The 18,360-nt window shown below is 51.1% G+C and overlaps 1 protein-coding gene across 1 annotated transcript; it reads right to left on the bottom strand.

Annotated features, from left to right (window-relative positions):
* Window positions 1-589: 589 nt before the first annotated feature.
* Window positions 590-16,583, bottom strand: LOC119091024 (GTP-binding protein Di-Ras2-like). Its single transcript, XM_037213745.1, has 4 exons — window positions 16,575-16,583; window positions 10,584-10,741; window positions 9,960-10,187; window positions 590-623 (listed from the first exon to the last, which is right to left on the bottom strand). The coding sequence occupies exons 1-4, from the start codon at window positions 16,581-16,583 to the stop codon at window positions 590-592; spliced, it is 429 nt and encodes a 142-aa protein (XP_037069640.1).
* Between the last annotated feature and the right edge of the window lie 1,777 nt (window positions 16,584-18,360).

Here is an 18,360-nt window from a genome sequence, read left to right as displayed (position 1 = left end):
ATTCGCGCTTCTATGCTGTCAGTTGCACGTCCACATTTATTCCACTTTCAACGATCGAAAATGGACGGTAAGATACCCTAGAAGGTGCACTCAGGTATTTCGCTTTCGTCGCACGTCTGACCAGTGGACCGAGAGTAACTTTCTGATTGAGGGAAAGTTATCGCATGGGTAGCTGCGCTCGACGCTACAACTCTGCTCAAACAAGAGGACATGGGGACTGAAAGCCAGATGGCAGAACTGACTCCGAAGAGCCGTGAAGCAGCTGCACGGTCGCAGGGCGGGGACGGGGGGGGGGGGGGGGGACGGGGGTCAGAGAAGCACGGTCCCAGCGCGGGAGGGGTTGGAGCTCCCACATCCGCTGTTTCCCTTGTCGGACCACGGCTGACACCGGACACCAATAAGAGAAGCAGGAGACTGCAACAGTCAAGGACTGGGAAAACCCGAGCAGCGCTAATCATTACGACGCAGTGACAGTAGACGGTGGTAGAACGATGGAATCATTACGACGCAATTGCTGGACTAGGTTTTCCGCAGATGTAGACAGCTTTATTACGCACCTGTCTGACACTACTCCAGCAGGCATCGCGTATCAGCGCTGGGAGGTGCGCTTCACCGCCGCCTTTCTGCGCGGCGCAGTACATGCCCGGTAACAGCGCACGTGGCCCGGTGCGTCCAAGAGACAAAGGTGCTGACGGCTGGCTCGCACGCGGGCGGGCCTTTACTCGGCCGGGCCGTGATAGATGCTGGAAGCCTGATCAGGCTCACCCTTGGGTCGCTCACGGCTCGTGCAATCAAGTGCGCCGGAGCGCGCCTGAAAAAGCTAGAGCGGTGAAGTGATTATGACGGGCAGCAACGACGCGTTCGGCACTGTGTGGGGTTCACCAGCTGGTCGCAGAGCGGCTGTGACCGGTCTTTACGGGTGTGCCTGTGACGTGTTCGTCACTGTATGACTGACGCGCTCGTCACTGTATGACTGTGTTGTGTCGCCACTGTGTGCCTGTGACGTGTTCGTCAATGTAGGACTGATGCGCTCGTTACTGCGTCACTGCGCCGTTTCGCTACTGTATTTTCGTCATGTGCCCGCCACTGTATGACTGTGACATGCCTCTCACTCTGTAACTGACACCATCGTCACTGAGTAACTGTGTCGCACTCGTGCCTCTCGTCTTCCGACTATTTGAGGCACCCGCAGCCAATCGGCGTCCGCTGGAGACAGTTGTGACGCGGGACGCCGACATGGTGACGATAGTGGCGCGGGACGCTAATCCACTCACCGCGAGGCAGCAGGCGCCGGCAGTGCAGAGCTGAGTCAGATTTGCAAGAAGCGCCGACGGCCAGGAGCAGGCGGAGGATGTCATTAATCCCTTTCAGTCGAGCAAGCACGTCTCAGCTCCACGAACAAGGCGTACGCCCATTAGTGCTTTGCGCAGACGTCGTTGATGAAAGCAATGCGAGCGGGTTTTTTTGCTCGAAGCGTTGTTTTTCGAAATGGGTCAGCGTGTACTGCCGTGCTCTTCTGAGGGCTTCTGGGAGGAGTTTCAACATTGGTTCAGTATTTCTTGCATGTCACCACATGCAAATCCAGTACATCTCAGGCAGTATAATAACTCCCCATCCAGCTCAGGTCTGTTCATAAAGTAAGCCATAATCCATGTATTGACCGGCCTGTGAAGACATCCAATGGCTGGCAGTCAGCCTATTTGTCGGCGTAATATGCCACTTTAGTTGGGCCTGGGCATTAACAGATAAGCCAAATTGGATGCGCTACGACATATGTGTAAGTTACGTTGTATCAGGCAAGTTTAATTCACGAGCGTGTGGTGCGCGTGGTAGCTATTCTTTTCCTTGGGAGTTTAAACCCAGGAAGCAGTACTATGCAGTCTACATACGAGAAGAACTACCTCATGCAGTCCTCTTCGTACTACAGGGCGTCTCACTTGAAATCATAATTTCAAAAGTGCAGGTAAGGATGATTGAAATACTCCAAGCACGCTCTATCTGACAAGCATTGCTAACATTTCCGGGCATTTGGATTGGTATTCTTCACAAAGGCAATCACGTGGCATGTGAGCTAGAGATACAGGCCTCCGTCCCCGCACCCAGCGGCTGAAGACGCCATTTGCAATACACTAGCAGGAGTGAATCATTTTGACATTTGGAGAAGTGCGCTTGTGTTCAGGGGCTGTCGTGGAGACATTGCGCTGCACGGCTGAAAACCGCCTGTAAAATCGCAAAATCAAAATGTTCGTATATGTGATATAAAACATATAATAATGTGCTCTGATACGTATCACAGCATTTCAATATCTATATTTCCATTGAAACACCTTGTAGTATTCTGAAAGAGCCGTGGCCAGCGTTTGTTCAGCGCCTTATACTTTACATTTTAGCTTCATCTACTAACAACCGCAAGCACATCGCAATCACGTGCTAATGCATACTTTGTACGGGTATTTATTATTGTAGGTAATTCCCTCGACTGAGGACGCCGTGTCAGTCTCCTGCTGCTCTCGCCACTACCTCTAAGGGACGCCTTTCCCTGACTGCAAGCCCTTGGCCGGTGAGCGGTGAATGAAAGCCCCCAGTCTCGGGACTGTCCACTGCCAAGATAATCTATTTAAATATATGCCACAGGTCTGCCTGATAGCTTGCCGAGCGGAGCCTCGCTGAGTGGGCATGCGGGGCTTGCTAAGAAGCTGATTGGCAGATAACCCCGAGACCTCCGACAGATCGGTGGCAGCACTCACGTCGTGAACCCCATGCGCTGTGGGATATGCGTATGCGCATGCGCTGTGAACTGACGTGATCCGCCGTGCGCGGCTCCAAGTTTGACCTCAAACGTGACAAGCCGCCCCGCAGCGCTGTGCTACCTGTCTACGCTGTCTGATGCTGTCTACGCTACGCTGTCTGATGAGCACGGCTCGTTCAAATTCATCACCACTTACAGGCTAGGGCTGCTGCAATATTATTCCTATTAACATCTGCACTCACATCAAAGTTTTGATGGCAGAGAAATCTCATCAAGCACTGAATGACCGTCGTTTTGTCATGTTTACGCTGTGTCTTCAGTCGCAGGGCTACGGACTAACCACTGCTATGATGAGAGCCCCAGTGTCTGCTATGATGAGGGCCCCAGTGTCTGCTATGGTGAGCGCCCAGTGTCTGCTATGGTGAGCGCCCAGTGTCTGCTATGATGAGGGCCCCAGTGTCTGCTATGATGAGGACCCCAGTGCCTGCCATAATGAGAGCCACAGTGCCTCACGCTCCCCCTCCCCCGTGGGGCCCGCGCTAAGCCAAAACCTGTCAGGATTATGATGGCGGGAAAAGAAGACTTTTGGCGAAAACAGATGCATCAAATGAGTGAGGACAATATTGCACAACTTCCCACGTATTTACCTCAACATAATTTGTCATCACGCTCCGGACCTTTGGTTTCCAGTGCGCTTCTTTGGTAGGCCTGATCCTTTCAACACGTTTGGGCTCACCAAAACGTCTTTATGGTCCTTTCTGTCCTAGAGCGAACGGAAGGTTATAAGGCATAACACTTCGTTTCAGGCAAGCCCTTAAAACATAAGGTTTTCTTCTCCGTCGCTGCCTCGCTCTGCAAGTGGGCCTGACGTAACGACAAAGTAATTTCGATGGCCCAAGCTACGATGGGACTTTCAAAGAGATTGCATCACCGTGCAATGGTCCTCCAAATCAGCCCCACCGCAGCGCGCCAGTAGAACAGCCGCTCTATGGCGTACTTTTCCTGCGAACTCACGGGATTCCCATGATGGAGGCCGGATCTCCACAGAGCTGTGAGGCAACTTCTGTCACGCTGAATTTCGGCAAACCCGACACCCAAAGATATATTGGTTAAAGATCTTGCACCGATCCCACGGCCCTTCTTGTCTAGACAGGCTGAACTCCCGTAGCGTCCCGGGTCAACGTGCAACATGCACGGACGCCGTGAATTTTGCGAATTTCGGGACATTATTATTGGCCTTAGTGGCTGAATCGGTAACGTGCTGAATCCCAAGTTCGTACTGTCGAAGCCATGAACTACAATGTTCATAGCAGTTCCATATGGAATATACTCAATGGCTTGGTAACAGCCACCACATACTTTCAGTGTAATGCAATGCACAGTTTCTCGAGAGTTTCTTGCAAAAGTTCTAGACGAACATTCATTATAGCCATCCACTATTGTAGCGTGCGCTCCACGCCGCCTTCGGTTATGGGTTGCCAAATGCTTAGCATAAACGAAAAATTTAGCATGCATACATATGCACACATACACACCTAGCGTATCTCTAGTTTCATGCTGCAATGTATGCACTTGTCCTCGCGCCACCGGCATTCATCACCCTGCCTTCAGATGCCGGATATATAGATATGACTCCAGTCACATGTCTGCTGCACGTGAGACGCAACCTCAAATCGCAGTGAAAAAAACAAAAATGGCGGATGCCCACCAAAAACCAAAAACCGGCCCACTTCCGGAATCGGTTTATTGTATTAAAGGGAAATACGCTACCACAAGCGCTTAACCTTCCTCTCAATTGACGACTGGCGTGGTTCAGTGACTCCTGGCTCTGTTGCACCGCTCGCTTGAGTGAGTGAGTGAGTGTGACTAAGGCAGTGACTCCCAATATTGGTGCATTAAAATGACGTGTAGCTATTGTCCGCCCGTTGCTCAGCCGGCTACAGCGCCTGCCTCCCAGCTCACCCTAGGCGGGATGGGAAGTTCGAGTCGCTTCACGGTTCACTGCCCCTGTGACCCGCGGCCGGCGGCAGCGGCCGCTCAAGGTCAGATCAGGTAAGAGTTGGACAGAACATGCCGATCATTTTACTTGTCAATTTCGCACCAAATTTCCGGGGCACCGAAATTTCAATATCATCAAATGACATCAACGGAGCTCACGGAACAGGCCCTGTTAAGTGTGAGCTCTGTTGCCGGACATCAATCTAGTGAAAATAAAGAAACGCTGAACACTCAGCCATTACACCTCAGTGGGAACCTGCTCCCTAAATGCACTTATATATATATATATATATATATATATATATATATATATATATATGGCTGGCTCTGTTATTTATAACAAGATTGTCTGGAGGTCGAGTATACCACCAGAGGACAGCTAAAAGTAAATACCATAAAATCTCCACGAGGCCAAATAACAAGCGACAACAGCATTGCATAGGCGCGGAAGCGGTGTTTAGGTATTCCGTTATCAGCGTCGGATGGATCGTACAGGACTTGCAGCCCAGTGCATTTCAAAAACATTCCAAAGGAGGAGACGTTCACGGATGGCTGCTGACGAAGACGCTGAGGACCTGATATTGCAGGAGAAATCTGACCCTCTCGGCGTCAAAATCCCAACATCTCATGAGGACATGTCCAAATGCCAGCGGACTTCCACCCAGAGCTCACGACGGCGGGCGCTCCAGCAGCGGTCGCAAATAACCGAGGCGGTTGACTCTCCTTCACCACCCAATAACTAACTCACATCTTCTATGGCGTGATGTATGTGTGTTTGGTAGCTTTGCTGGTCATGGTGCTTGGAAGCCACTTCTCTACATTACTTCCTCCTATAACGTAAGTGGACGCACATATTTTTTCGATGGAAAATCTTGGTTTGCTCCGTTTGATCCACCCCGCCATTCTGGCAAAAGACAACTGCAATTGTTGCTCGGTAGGGACAGCATTCGAGGTAGAGCACCACAGAGCAAAGTGGACCACAAAAAGAGCGACTCACACCAGAGGCCAGACATTTCTGGGGGTCATTAATCGCAGTCAGGAGCAATGCAGCGCTCAGCACGCTGCCCTGCGAAACACCGGCCTCTTCATAGAAACTGGAGACACGGCCCTGCGCCGACACGAAAACGTCGGTCACTCAGGAAGTTGGTCAGATGCTGACCCGTATGTCCCCTCACGACAAATGTACGGAGTTAAGACAGAACACGATACTTCCATGTCGTTCCGCACACCCGTCTCACGTTGAAGAAGACAACAACGGTATGCTGCTTTTGTGAAAAGCTCGCCTAAGGACTGCGTATAAAAGTCCCAGGTGATATATATATATATATATATATATATATATATATATATCTATATCTATATATATATATATATATATATATATATATATATATAAACCACGGTTGCGACGAAAAGCGCAACGTTCGTTTGTGAACGAACCACTCTTCTCCCGAAACTATATGAGTCATTTGCGGACTTTTTCCAATAGTTTGTATAGGTACGATATAAGCGTTGCTTGATGCGAATCCGACGGGCTATCGTCAGCCTTCCTGGCTTCAAAATGAGAATGAGCATTAACTCCAACCACTGTTCTGAGAAATCATATCTTATTCATGCGTAATTAAACAGCGCAGTGAGCTGCAACATGAAATCCTCGACAAAACTTTGCCAAGAGCAATTCATTGCAAACAGCATCAGCACGAGGTGCTGAGATGAAGAGTTGACTCCAGATTCTCGACCGAGAACGTGTCTTTGGTGGCGTCATCTGAAGATCCGAAATTGCTTTGGACGCGGTCGGCCCTGGCTTTGATGCGCAAAATCTGAGTCCCTCAGTCGACACCAGTCAGGGGAAGCCCAGCCAGACTCATTAGCCAGTTGAGTCGGGCCAGTGCTGGCTGTTGCACCAGGGACTCCCACCAGCCTCGAAGCCCCAGTGGGGGACAGTTCAACGCTAAGGGGGGGGGGTCTCCGTCAAGGCTACCCCGGTGTGACATGGGGCGAATTCACACCTCCCGCACCAGGTGCTTATTGTAGCCGAGGGACCCGTCTTCGTCCTGCCCGTGGGTCGGCGCCGCCGCTCCTGCACACCTGGAGCCGCTGCGCCCAGCCGGGGTATCAAATGGAGACCCTTGGGGGGCAACCGGCATGCAACGCAGGCGTCTAACCGCTGCGCTGCACACCTGGTGCACACCAGGTACAACGCTGCACACTGCTGCGCTGAGGGCGCCACTTTCCACTGATACGCTTTATCACTGGCATGCCTCGCTTCGATGACTCGCTGATATTTTACAGAATACAGTCCTTGCTAAAACAGCATAATGGCACAGTGACACGGCAGTTCGTCCGCCAATCTCCATTCGGATAGGAGGCACGATGCGCATAAATGTCAACACAAGCCAAATAAACCAACCAAGTCATACATACAACTTGAGCTCCTGTTGCTGAGCGTAATACACGGGGCGCTGTTGAACGGGCCTGGTGAACGGGCCTGCGGCTGGGTCACGTGATCAGCGATCGCCAGGGGACTCTGCTCCGTGACCGAGGCCGGCGACCACGTGACGCCTCACAGCTGGCAGCTGGACGCCAGTCTTTACGAACATTTGGTCGCGTGACGCGAGTCCCTGCCTGTACGTCACGGCAGCCGACGGCCAGTCGCACGGCGTCCTGTTCAGGTACGCGTCAGGTCTTACACTGTTCAGGTGCGTGTCAACAGCGGCGGTCAATTCGGCGGTCGATGGTTGACGAGGGACAGAGGCGGTCGATCCGGGGAGGGGCAGGGGGAGGGGGCGGTGAACCGACGGCGTCCCCCCGCTCAGCAGGGTTGTTGACTTTATTCCACCCCTATACCCATTTGCAGAGGAATGGAGTAAGGGTACGGCAGGTGGTGTCCAGGAACCGATGGAAGTCCTAAATTGCGCTGTATAATTAAAAACTGAAGTTGGTTAGAGACGAATGAATGTCAAGGTAAGTATTTCAAAAAAAGAACTGACTTCTTGTATTGCTACTCAACACCGCACTGTATGAAGGGGGCACGGCACGATCTCCACGGTCTCCACGGTCAGGCACGGTCTCCGATCGTACTGACCAGTTGCTGTATCGGCACCGTGGAATGTGCCAGTGACAAACCGTAAAGTTTCTCTTACCAGATGCACATTAACGACGAATACTGAGTCATCGGTATTGCTTATGTTTTTGGCAAGCCCTGGAGCTGGTACTCCCCGCACTAAAGGGTTACCGAAAAATGTTTTTGGGTCCAACATGTACGATGCTAAAGCATACTATTCACATTCATTCCAAACTTGTTTTTTTCTAGGACTTCCCATTACGACGCCAGACCTGCGACCGTTTAGGAAATGGACCGCTGGAGAGCGACATATCCAGGGACCAGAAGTCACACTGCGCCGCACCCAGAAAGACCAGGGTGTATTGTATGGCATCCAGAAGAACCAATGCTCAGCGCATCACATGGGGAGGACACTGGTCCCAGCGGATCGGGCCAGGTACAACAACGCTTCATCGGGCCATGTTTAGGAGAGCCAAAGCCCATCGTGTTATGTTCAGAGGAGTCGGAACTCGTGTGACGTTAAGAACAACGAGGTCAGTGCGCCATGCGCTAGAGGTCACTTCAGGGCGCCACGTCCAGAAGGATCGGGCCCGTCGCGTCTTTTTCAGGAGGGCCGGTCCCTAGCGTCTCCTGTCTGATCCAACGTCGTGTGTCGGAAACAAGTTCCCAACGTCCTGCGTCGGAGACAGCCAGCCCCAAACGTTGATGTCCGAAACAGCCGGCCCCCAGTGAGTTGTGTGCGGAACAGCCGGCACACAGTGTGCTACGTCGAACTCAGGAGCAGCCGGTACGCAGTGAATTGCGCCCAGAACAGCCGGTGCGCAGTGTGTTGTGTCCAGATCAGCCATGACGGAGCGTACCTCGCCATTCCGCTTTTCTTCTCCAATGAACCATGTGCAAATGGCTACCGCGATGCCCGGGTCCGTGCCCACAGAATGCGCCGTTTTGCGGCTACGATTTCACTGGGAGCACTTCAGTGATCCGACCAAGGAGGGGACGTGCACCCCGGAGACCCGGCCGAGAACGGGGCGTGCACCCCCGGGACCCGACCGAGGAGGGGACGTGCACCTCGGAGGTCCGGCCGGGGAGGGGAGGGGGGGGGGACCGGCACCTCGGAGGTCCGACCGGGGGGGGGGGGGGGATCGGCACCTCGGAGGTCCGACCGGGGAGGGGACGTGCCACCACGGAGGTCCGACCGGAAAGGGGGGGAACTGATACCTCGGAGGTCCGACCGGTGGGGGGGGGGGACTGGTACCTCGGAGGTTCGACCGGGGAGGGGACGTGCACCTCGGAGGTCCGACCGGGGGGGGGGGGACCGGCACCCCGGAGGTCCGACCGGGGGGGGGGGGGACCGGCACCTCGGAGGTCCGACCGGGGGGGGGGGACTGGTACCCCGGAGGTCCGATCGGGGAGGGGACGTGCCACCACGCCGACGCTCGTCATCGCCGGTCCAGCTGGTCCAGTGCAGGCTGCCTGCTGTGTGATGGTTCGGCGGCGACAGAGAGCACTACTGCTGGGCAACTGTCCGGCTGGGGCAGACGTGGTGGCCCATCTCCGGCGATGGATCTAATACTGACTCGTGAGATCTCTCAGTGCCGCACATTCGGCTGAGCCGATAATCCCTAACCAATGCGGGAGGTGTGCTCCATTTGTATCCGTTTTCGTGTCATTGGTATCATTTTCCCCACCACGGTGGACAGGTAAGTAGTCACAATTTCCCACCTGTGGATGTGCCGGGAAACAAAACAGACATCAATGCACAACTAAATCTAAAGCTGTGGAATTGAAAGTTATGGGTTGCCAGTGCAGAGTCTTTTGTACACAGTACAAAGACTGCGTATTCACGAAACATTTTGACGGTCCTCTCATAGATCTGCGTTGGAAATAAGCAACTTTAAGCAATTGAACCTTGCCTTTCTTCCGCTTCTTCTGTTGGACAAGCTTCACCATCTCCCAAAACCTCGACTAAAAAATGTCATAAAAATACCCAATCATGTAGCCTGTTTGTCATTGTGCGCCCGTGCTACTTCCTAGACGCAGCCCCACGCTCGCACCAAACGCAAGGCGCGTTTGCAGCCCCCAAGCAGGTCGCGTAACAATCAGCCCCGCCCCCAGTGGAGTCCAAGCCGAGCATCGCAGCCCACGCACCTGTTCGACGACATCTTGGAGTAGAACCAGTTGGTGGCGGTGATGTTGCTGACCTCGCGCTGGTCTGCCGGCACGTCGCTCTTGTTACCGGCGAGGAAGGTGGGCACCTCGCGGAAGTCTTCACGCAGCTTGCGGATCTCGCTGAAGCAGTCGGCGGCCTGCAGGAGGGAGGCGTGGCTGTCCACGCTGAACACCAGCAGGAAGGCCTGCGCATGCGCAATGGAGACCCTGGCGGGCAGACGGTGCCGTTAGTGGTAGAAGTGACAGCAGGAAGGTCTGGGCGTGTGCATTGGAGCGACAGCAGGGAGATCTGCGCGTGCGCAACCGAGCGATAGCAGGGAGATCTGCGCGTGCGCAACTGAGACCCTGATCTACTTCATCAAGTTACGTTGCCTACTTTGGCGCCTAAATGACAATCCTTGACTCAGGTACCTTTGGATCGTTCAGGTCGCACCTCGTCAGTACCGGGAAACTTATTTTCTGGGATAGTTTTTTATTTCTAAATAGGGTGAGGCTGTAATTTTGATTGATCCTCACCCCTCCACCGCCGGGAAGCCGTTTTCTGGACTGGTCCCCCCCCCCCCCCCCGATGTCAGGAGATCTGTTATTTCGGCCGGTCCTCACCTCCTCATGGCCGGAAAGCTGTTGTCACCGCACGTGTCCAGCACGTCCACATCGAGGCGCGTGCTGCCCAGATGGAACGTCCGGGAGTACTGCTCCTCGAAGGTCGGCCGGTACCGCTCGTCAAACTCGTTGTGGAGGAATCGGCGACAGATGGCCGTCTTGCCCACGCGCGGTCCACCCAGCACCAGCAGCCGCACGTGGTGGCCGGGGTCGGAGGTCATGACCTTGCCGCCGCGTACTCAGCGCCTTCAGGGGAGCCGACGGACAAATGTCGCGACCATCTGCCGGCACAGGGTCAATGGATGTGACCTAGCGTTCATCATATCAGGGCAGGGTGACGGCGCGACGCATCACTGTTGTCATACCACTAGTGTCAGGCCGTCAAAGCATGTCACCCATTCTGGCAACGGAAACACGCCAGTTTGGTCAGATAACAGCAGCCACGGAATAATCTGTACTCTACATGTAGATTACATTGTGCAAATATATGCATATATGCACACACACACACACACATACATACATACATACATATATATATATATATATATATATATATATATATACAGATATATATATATATATATATATATATATATATATATATATATATATATATATATAGCTCTTGTAAGCATCACATCTATGCACATGAATACAGCAAGAGTTTTTGTGGCGTCTGCGCCAAGCACACCACTGAATGTTCTCAAAAGGCGCCAATAATTTTCGGTAAAAGGTATTGCCATCACACCTGCCCGTACAATCATGAGCTTGCGTAGAGCCAGTCAGTCGCATTTGCATCAGAAATATGCAACTAACAAATATGCTTGTGAATCTCTGCAAAGCATTTCTAGCGAAAAATTGCGGACTAAATCAAGCCGTTACAAAACAAGTAAATAAAACTTTTTTAAGGCTGTCTCTTTAGCCTTCATACGTAATGCATGGTGAAAAAGACTGATATAATGCATGGAATAGGCTGGAGCCGGGCGCTCAGCGTGCTCTTGAAGGCGGTAAATAGCTCGGCCTCCAGTCGGCGACGTGACGCAGCTCCGCCTCCAGTCGGCGACGTGACGCAGCTCCGCCCTCAGTCGGCGACGTGACGCAGCTCCGCCCTCAGTCGGCGACGTGACGCAGCTCCGCCTCCAGTCGGCGACGTGACGCAGCTCCGCCTCCAGTCGGCGACGTGACGCAGCTCCGCCTCCAGTCGGCGACGTGACGCAGCTCCGCCCTCAGTCGGCGACGTGACGCAGCTCCGCCTCCAGTCGGCGACGTGACGCATATACGTGACGCAGCTCCGCCCTCAGTCGGCGACGTGACGCATAAGCTTATCAAACGCATGGAGATTAAGAGATCAAGGACCAACAGTCTGTGCAGGCAAGCAGCGGAAACACACACAAACTGGCCGCCATCGGCTGCACCTGGCGCCTGCCGCCGACAGGTGATCTGATTCACGACACTTCCTTGTTCTTTCTACTCCCGCGTCGTGGATTGCAGGCTACGCTTCCCGAGCACGATGGACGATATGGCGAGATGCTGGTGTCATATGGACTTTTTAGGATTGGCAGAAAAAATCAATAAATAAACGCGCCAAAAATATGTTTTTAAGCTGGTTTGGAAATAGGAACGAAAATCACATGTGAAGCCACGTTTTTATATGCCTATTCACAGTGTTTCATGGGACTCTTGCTTCTCGATTTTTGTCTATCCTAATCTTTCAACGGACACATAAGCACATTTCAACATACATTGTTTGGGAACGCACACGCACTGTTTGTACAGTACTGCTCCAGTCCACCATGAGCCATACAGCGTATCGTTTTGACCGTTGCCCAATTTAAGCGACTGACTACGCAAACATCATAACCAATTAGCAAGTTCATATACGCCCGAGGCGAAAATACATTCTGCATGGCTTACGCTGAATGTGTTAGCGTGATCAGTAAATACGACGATGACCTAGAGCTCAGCTACTGTCAAATACTACTTTACGGATTTGGCAACCGCTGGCTAGTTGCCAAGTGACAAGTCCGCGGATCTGACAACCGCAGGCTATTTGCCAAGGGACATGTCTGCGGATCTGGCAGACGCAGGCTAGTTACCACGTGGTGTTACACAGGCCCTTCCAGCCTCTAGACCATGGCCCCATTCTTCATGGGAAAATGTTCCCAGATGCCCCGCCCCTTCAGGTAACGACCTATGACGTTCCACAGCCACGTGCTCTACATGCTGGAAAACGCCTCGAGTATCTCCCCAATATGGTGGCTGGAAAAATCAGCTGCTTCCCAACAAACACATTTGGCGCGCAGCAGGTGTGATATTGACCAGTCGGGACAGTCAAATGCAAATACTTCAGGTGGATCTCTCACATCAGCCACCTATACAATAACGACTTAACTTAACGAGAATATTATAGGCAGAGGAATGGCCCCAAGGAGGTCATCGCCCTCGACTCAGAAAGATGCTACCAAACATGACTGCATTCTGGGTAACGTTGCTGTGACGACATCATGGGACTAAGTCATAAAGCACCAACGCTATGGTGGCGTGAAAACGCTGTTCCTCGGGGTTTGGTTTAAACGTAAATGTGTCCAAAAGCCGAATTGTTTTCGACCTAGCACATTCAATTCAACATTTTCAGCTGGGAAACGGCGTTGGTTTGCAACAAAGCCACAAAATTATTGCTAAAATGCGCTTCCAACCTGCCCCCAACAGACAGATGGGGTACCTAGTCACCGATGATTTATCCCGAAGAAGTCTAGCCGGAAGCGCTCAGAACCAGTCTGTGCAAAGGAGTGCAACATGCAACAACAGCATCAACATATGTTGGAAATGAGATACGGCGGGACAGACGGGCTCGCAGCACCCTGGGACGCGCGTTGAGAAACTGGAATGCACATCCTACAGCCTCAGTGGGAGGGTGGAGCGTGGGAGCGTTGTCAGGGCATATGCAGGGGTGGCCTGCCCTTGTGGGTTAAGTGGGTGGTGAACCCTGGGGGCTTAAATACAGCGCGTCCCATTTCAGTTCAAGATAGGATAATTTTCCTGTAAAATGGCCCGATTTATGGCAAGTTTCGCAATTTCTACCAGTCAAAGAGTCGAGGCTCGTATTTTAGCTCCGAAATAGTCTAATAGGGATATTTTACGGTGGTGGGGGTGTTATTCTCTGCGCTCCATTTTTATGTAACCCATCTAATATTATAGATTTGCAAGTTAACTAACACATAGGAAGATCATAGCACAGCAACAGCGAAATTCTTGGCATCGGCCTTTCTCACATTACCGGATTTTCACATTTCATTCCATGTAGGCACTGCAGTGCAAAAATGTATGTGCAATCATTGCCCATCAATCAATGTAACATAACTATTATATGTGATATCTATTTATCTGAATCCGGATTTTCCTTTTTCAAAAACGTTTTACATATAGATATTCACGCGCGGTGGCCTCGACGAATATGGCGCGGGTGCTGGAACTAGAAAACGTGTGTTAGTAGGATTTATTTTTGCGGTCAGATCCGACCATTGATTTGTCTTTAGAAAAATTAAAATGCAATGTTATTTTATATGATTTCATTTTTTCATATTTAAGCTTAAACATCAAAACAAAGGTGTAGAACATGGCTGCCATCCAGTTGAATGGTGAAACCACCGTTTTTAATCATGTGACTAGTATCTACCAAACTTTCGTAGTATCAACCAAAAACTACACCACGAATCACCAAACTTTAGTCCCATGGTGACCCCACGTCTGCGTAGCCTTTTCTAGTAGCCTTGGACCTTGCATTAATTCAAGCGTTGTGCGAGAGTAACCACATACAATCGATCCCGCCACAGACACGAAGTTGAACCGGCACTGGTAACTTAACGCCTTATGCCAGCTTAGATCATCTTACATGTATATCGGGTTCGTCTATATATTTGGTCACGCATGGAAGAGTTTTGGCGCGTGTGGTTGCAAACACGGCTACAGCTATGGGGAAGGGACACCCCACGTCCTCCTCGGGCCCGGATGTCCCGTTTCACCATAGATGACTTCCGACGGAGCGAAGAATACGCACCCTCACCGAGGTCAGGGCCGGCGAGATTAATGATGTTCCGAAAGAAGTGCAAAGCAGAATCCTACTTCGAATTGGTAAGTTTGAGGACTTGCTCGGAGCACGTTTTCGGCGGAAATCGCATGTTGTGACACGTCGCATGAAGACGAATTCTACGTATAGACACATAGACGAACAATATCCATGGAGACATGTGCCACCCTGTTGGCGACAAGTTTGGAATTTCAAAATCTGGGTCAAACTAGAACCTGACAGCATTTTGCAAATATGTTGCTGCCGCACGTGGTGACGCCATCGAGTGGCCAAGAGCAGCGCAGCTACATGAAACCATCGCCGGCTTTGCAGCGTGCGCCGGTTCCCCTAGTGTTGTTAGGGCCATCAACGGATCTTTTATCTTCACAGATGCACCCAGCAAGGAGATAGAAGCTGCTCATTATACGCATAAGCGTCGCCAAGTAGTACATCTACTGACTGCTTGTGATCACCGCGGCGCATTCACTGATGCACTTGCAGGGTTCCTAGGACCCACTCACGATTCTCGTGTTTTTTTGGGGGGGGGGCTGGGAGGAGAAGGCCCTCCTCTGCTGCGACCTCAGGGAGCATCGGCGGAAGCTTCTCCCACCTAACACACACCTCACTGAGGACAGGAGCTTCCCTTTTACCCAGAGATCATCACCCCCTACCGAGACAACGATCACCTCAGCCTCAACCAGCGCCACTTCCACAGCCATACAAAAAAACACGTCAAAATTGAACGTGCTTTCAGCATGCTGAAAAACAAACTGCAGCAGCCAAAACATTTAAAAATGAAAAACATGGGCAATGTGGCTGAGGTTATCATTGCGTCGATCACTACGCCATGCATCAACCATTGCATCGTGCATCATGGGCGTCGTGGGGGGGGGGGGGTGATGTAGTGCCTGCAGAGTCCCACGAGGCGGATCCCGTGGAATGGACCCACGCTGCGGGGGGTGATGCAGTGCCTGCAGAGTCCCACGAGGCGGATCCCGTGGAACGGACCCTGGTGCGCTGTTGCTTTCCAGCATACAGAACCTGCAGGCGCAGTGCTGAGCATCACAAAGCGACAGGACATATCTGCCCACCTCATGACACAGATGATGATGCATGCAGATTGCTCCACTTAAATGTCGTAATGTGAAGATTGAGAAAGATAAGGGAAAATAGTAAAGAAGAGCCAATTCATTAGATTCAAATAAACCACCCACACACTTTGGGAAGCAGACAGTGGAGGACCAGCAGGAGGTGTCTCTGGAAGGATTATGAACTGAAAAGCTTGGAGACACTCCACATCCAGAAAGATTACAATTGTGCAAACAGAATTCTTGGCACTACTTTGGGCAATGTCGAATCTCAGCCACAGGTGTTAACATTTGACATGTAACATTTTAAGAACTAAGTGTTCACTGCCTTTCATAATTGGCCATTTAGGTTACATCATGAGGGCAAAATTTCATTAAAGCGATACTTACATACAACATGATGACATCTATGATATGCATGCATTTTTTACAACTTGCACACCTTATCAAATGCTGCAGACAAAGCCATGGCCATAGCGAATGCTTCTTTTGCAAAGTGTGCATATGTAATGGTCACATTTAGTAGATTCAATGCACTTACGATAAGGACCGGCCATATCTTGATGTGTACGGAACAGATTGCTCAAAATTACGCATATGGCCTTGGTCGTCAATAAAAATGTTCAACAATGACAACAATTGGCAGTTTTTTACGCCTGCCTTGTACTTCCACATGCTTCAATACCATTACCAATTAATCGATGAAATTAACCTCACATCTCTGCTACCTATTAACAAGGTATGCTGAAATGCATACCAGTGCTTAATCTGTTAACATCAATTTCAGGTAATGTCACCATGACATTGTTCAACATCGGAGTTCCAAAACCCCACCATCTCCATGTTGCTCATAATCTGTCAGGTATGCAGCAGGTCGGTGAAGAAGCGACATAGAAAATAAGAGCAACCACATCCATAATACAATGTCCATACAGCCTAACAATCACGCTTATAGGTCACACAACTGCAAATTCGTACAGTGTAGCTAGCATTAACAATAGATTAACCTATGCCAACCCAGGCCGGTGCAGTCTCGTTACTCAAAATATTTCATCGGACCTCAATCAGACCTATGGAAAAAGCCAGCTTGCATTACAGGCATACTTTCACTGACTTAATGCAGAAGAACTTGGGCAAAGGAGTTACCAAACAGTGCATGTAAGTGTACATTTGCGATTCAACCACTAAGTAGGCAATGATGGCTGACACATCAGTGTACCTTCTGCGCCTCGGCCAGGTATACCGTGACCTGCGATCCCTGACATACCATTAAGGGAAGGAAAATTAGTCTGACTAATGCATTCCTCAACCAACAGAAGCTGACTACTCTATGACAATGGCGTAACTTATAAATGGCAGATCTAGCGGGCTTACAGAAACCTTCCATATTCACCCTCCCCGAGTGGCAAATGCGTCATGGGCGTTGCTATGCGTTGCTATGTAAATAACCACAAATTACCGCTCTTAGCCTTTCGGCCAAGTAGGGAATGGGCTTGGGCCGTGACGTCATAGGTAAGTCGGTAGCTACGTCATACATGAACTATGCTTACTCGAAGTAAGAATAGGCTTCCATTTGGTCCTGGGTATTTGTGGCCAACGGTGCTGCCAGGCGAAAGGAATGTATGGGCGCTAGAGACGCTGAAAACAGCCTGCATGCTCACTGGCTGTATCAAACTACCTCCATGTTGGTGGATCGATGTCGCAGGTTCGGACCATTCTTTTCTGTGGCGAGAAGAATTAAGTAGGCCACACCATTGGTGCGCCATTTTTCTCCACAGACTTTGCACATGTTTGCGCATTTCCATCCGTAGTCTTTGCACTGTGGATATCATGAGCTCAATGCGGGGACGGTATGGTGTCAACGTTCAGTTGGTTGAGACGGTCAACCACCTTTGTTATACATCCTGTTTAGTAAATAATGGGGATATCTTGCAGGCATGCATGTTTGTTAAGCCATCTGAAGCGAGCAATAGAAATGAAAAGCACTGCATGCTGGCTAGTGTATCGCTTTACTACTTTACATCTCCAGTCTACATGTGCCGGTGATCTTAATATGTCAAACTGATTCTGTTACAACGCCATGGGCCACCTGTGCCTATATCTCACTATTCTCTTGTTATTTGTTTTCAGGTGCTGTCATCATCGCATGCAAGCATGATTATATTACGGAACATCAGTCATATTCAAGCCCAATGAAGGCAGCTCGTTATCCCAAACGCCCCTGAATGGTCTCCATAACAGCCGACGCCACGTGTTCCCGGAAGCCGGTGGATGACCAACAAGAAACAGCCGTAGGGCGCCGGAACCGTCCCGCGCTGGCGCCGGTTCACGCGACAAACGTGCCGCGCCCCTGTTTATCGGCTGGGGATCTTCGGAAGAGAGGCTCGCGCTGCTCCCGGGAGACACGGCCTGCCGCTGGCCGATGCCAGTCCGCAGATGAAAACACAGAGCGTTCTGCGAATGCGAGGCGCATCGCGTGCCGCCTGCAGAGGAAATACATTGGACCGTGCTGTCAATGGCCAGATGCTACCATGGCAAGATGTAATGCTGTGATGGTGGGCTTAAGGTGCAATCTGTTCTCCAGCGCTATCAATTTTGCGGTAAAAATAAGGAAAAAACT

The sequence above is a fragment of the Pollicipes pollicipes genome, unplaced genomic scaffold (assembly GCF_011947565.3).
Source record: "Pollicipes pollicipes isolate AB1234 unplaced genomic scaffold, Ppol_2.1 Scaffold_3216;HRSCAF=3773_pilon_pilon_pilon, whole genome shotgun sequence".
In the NCBI taxonomy this organism is placed as follows: Eukaryota; Metazoa; Arthropoda; class Thecostraca; order Pollicipedomorpha; family Pollicipedidae; genus Pollicipes; species Pollicipes pollicipes.
Note: the sequence above shows the minus strand (reverse complement) of the source record. Positions and strands in the feature narration are given on the sequence as shown.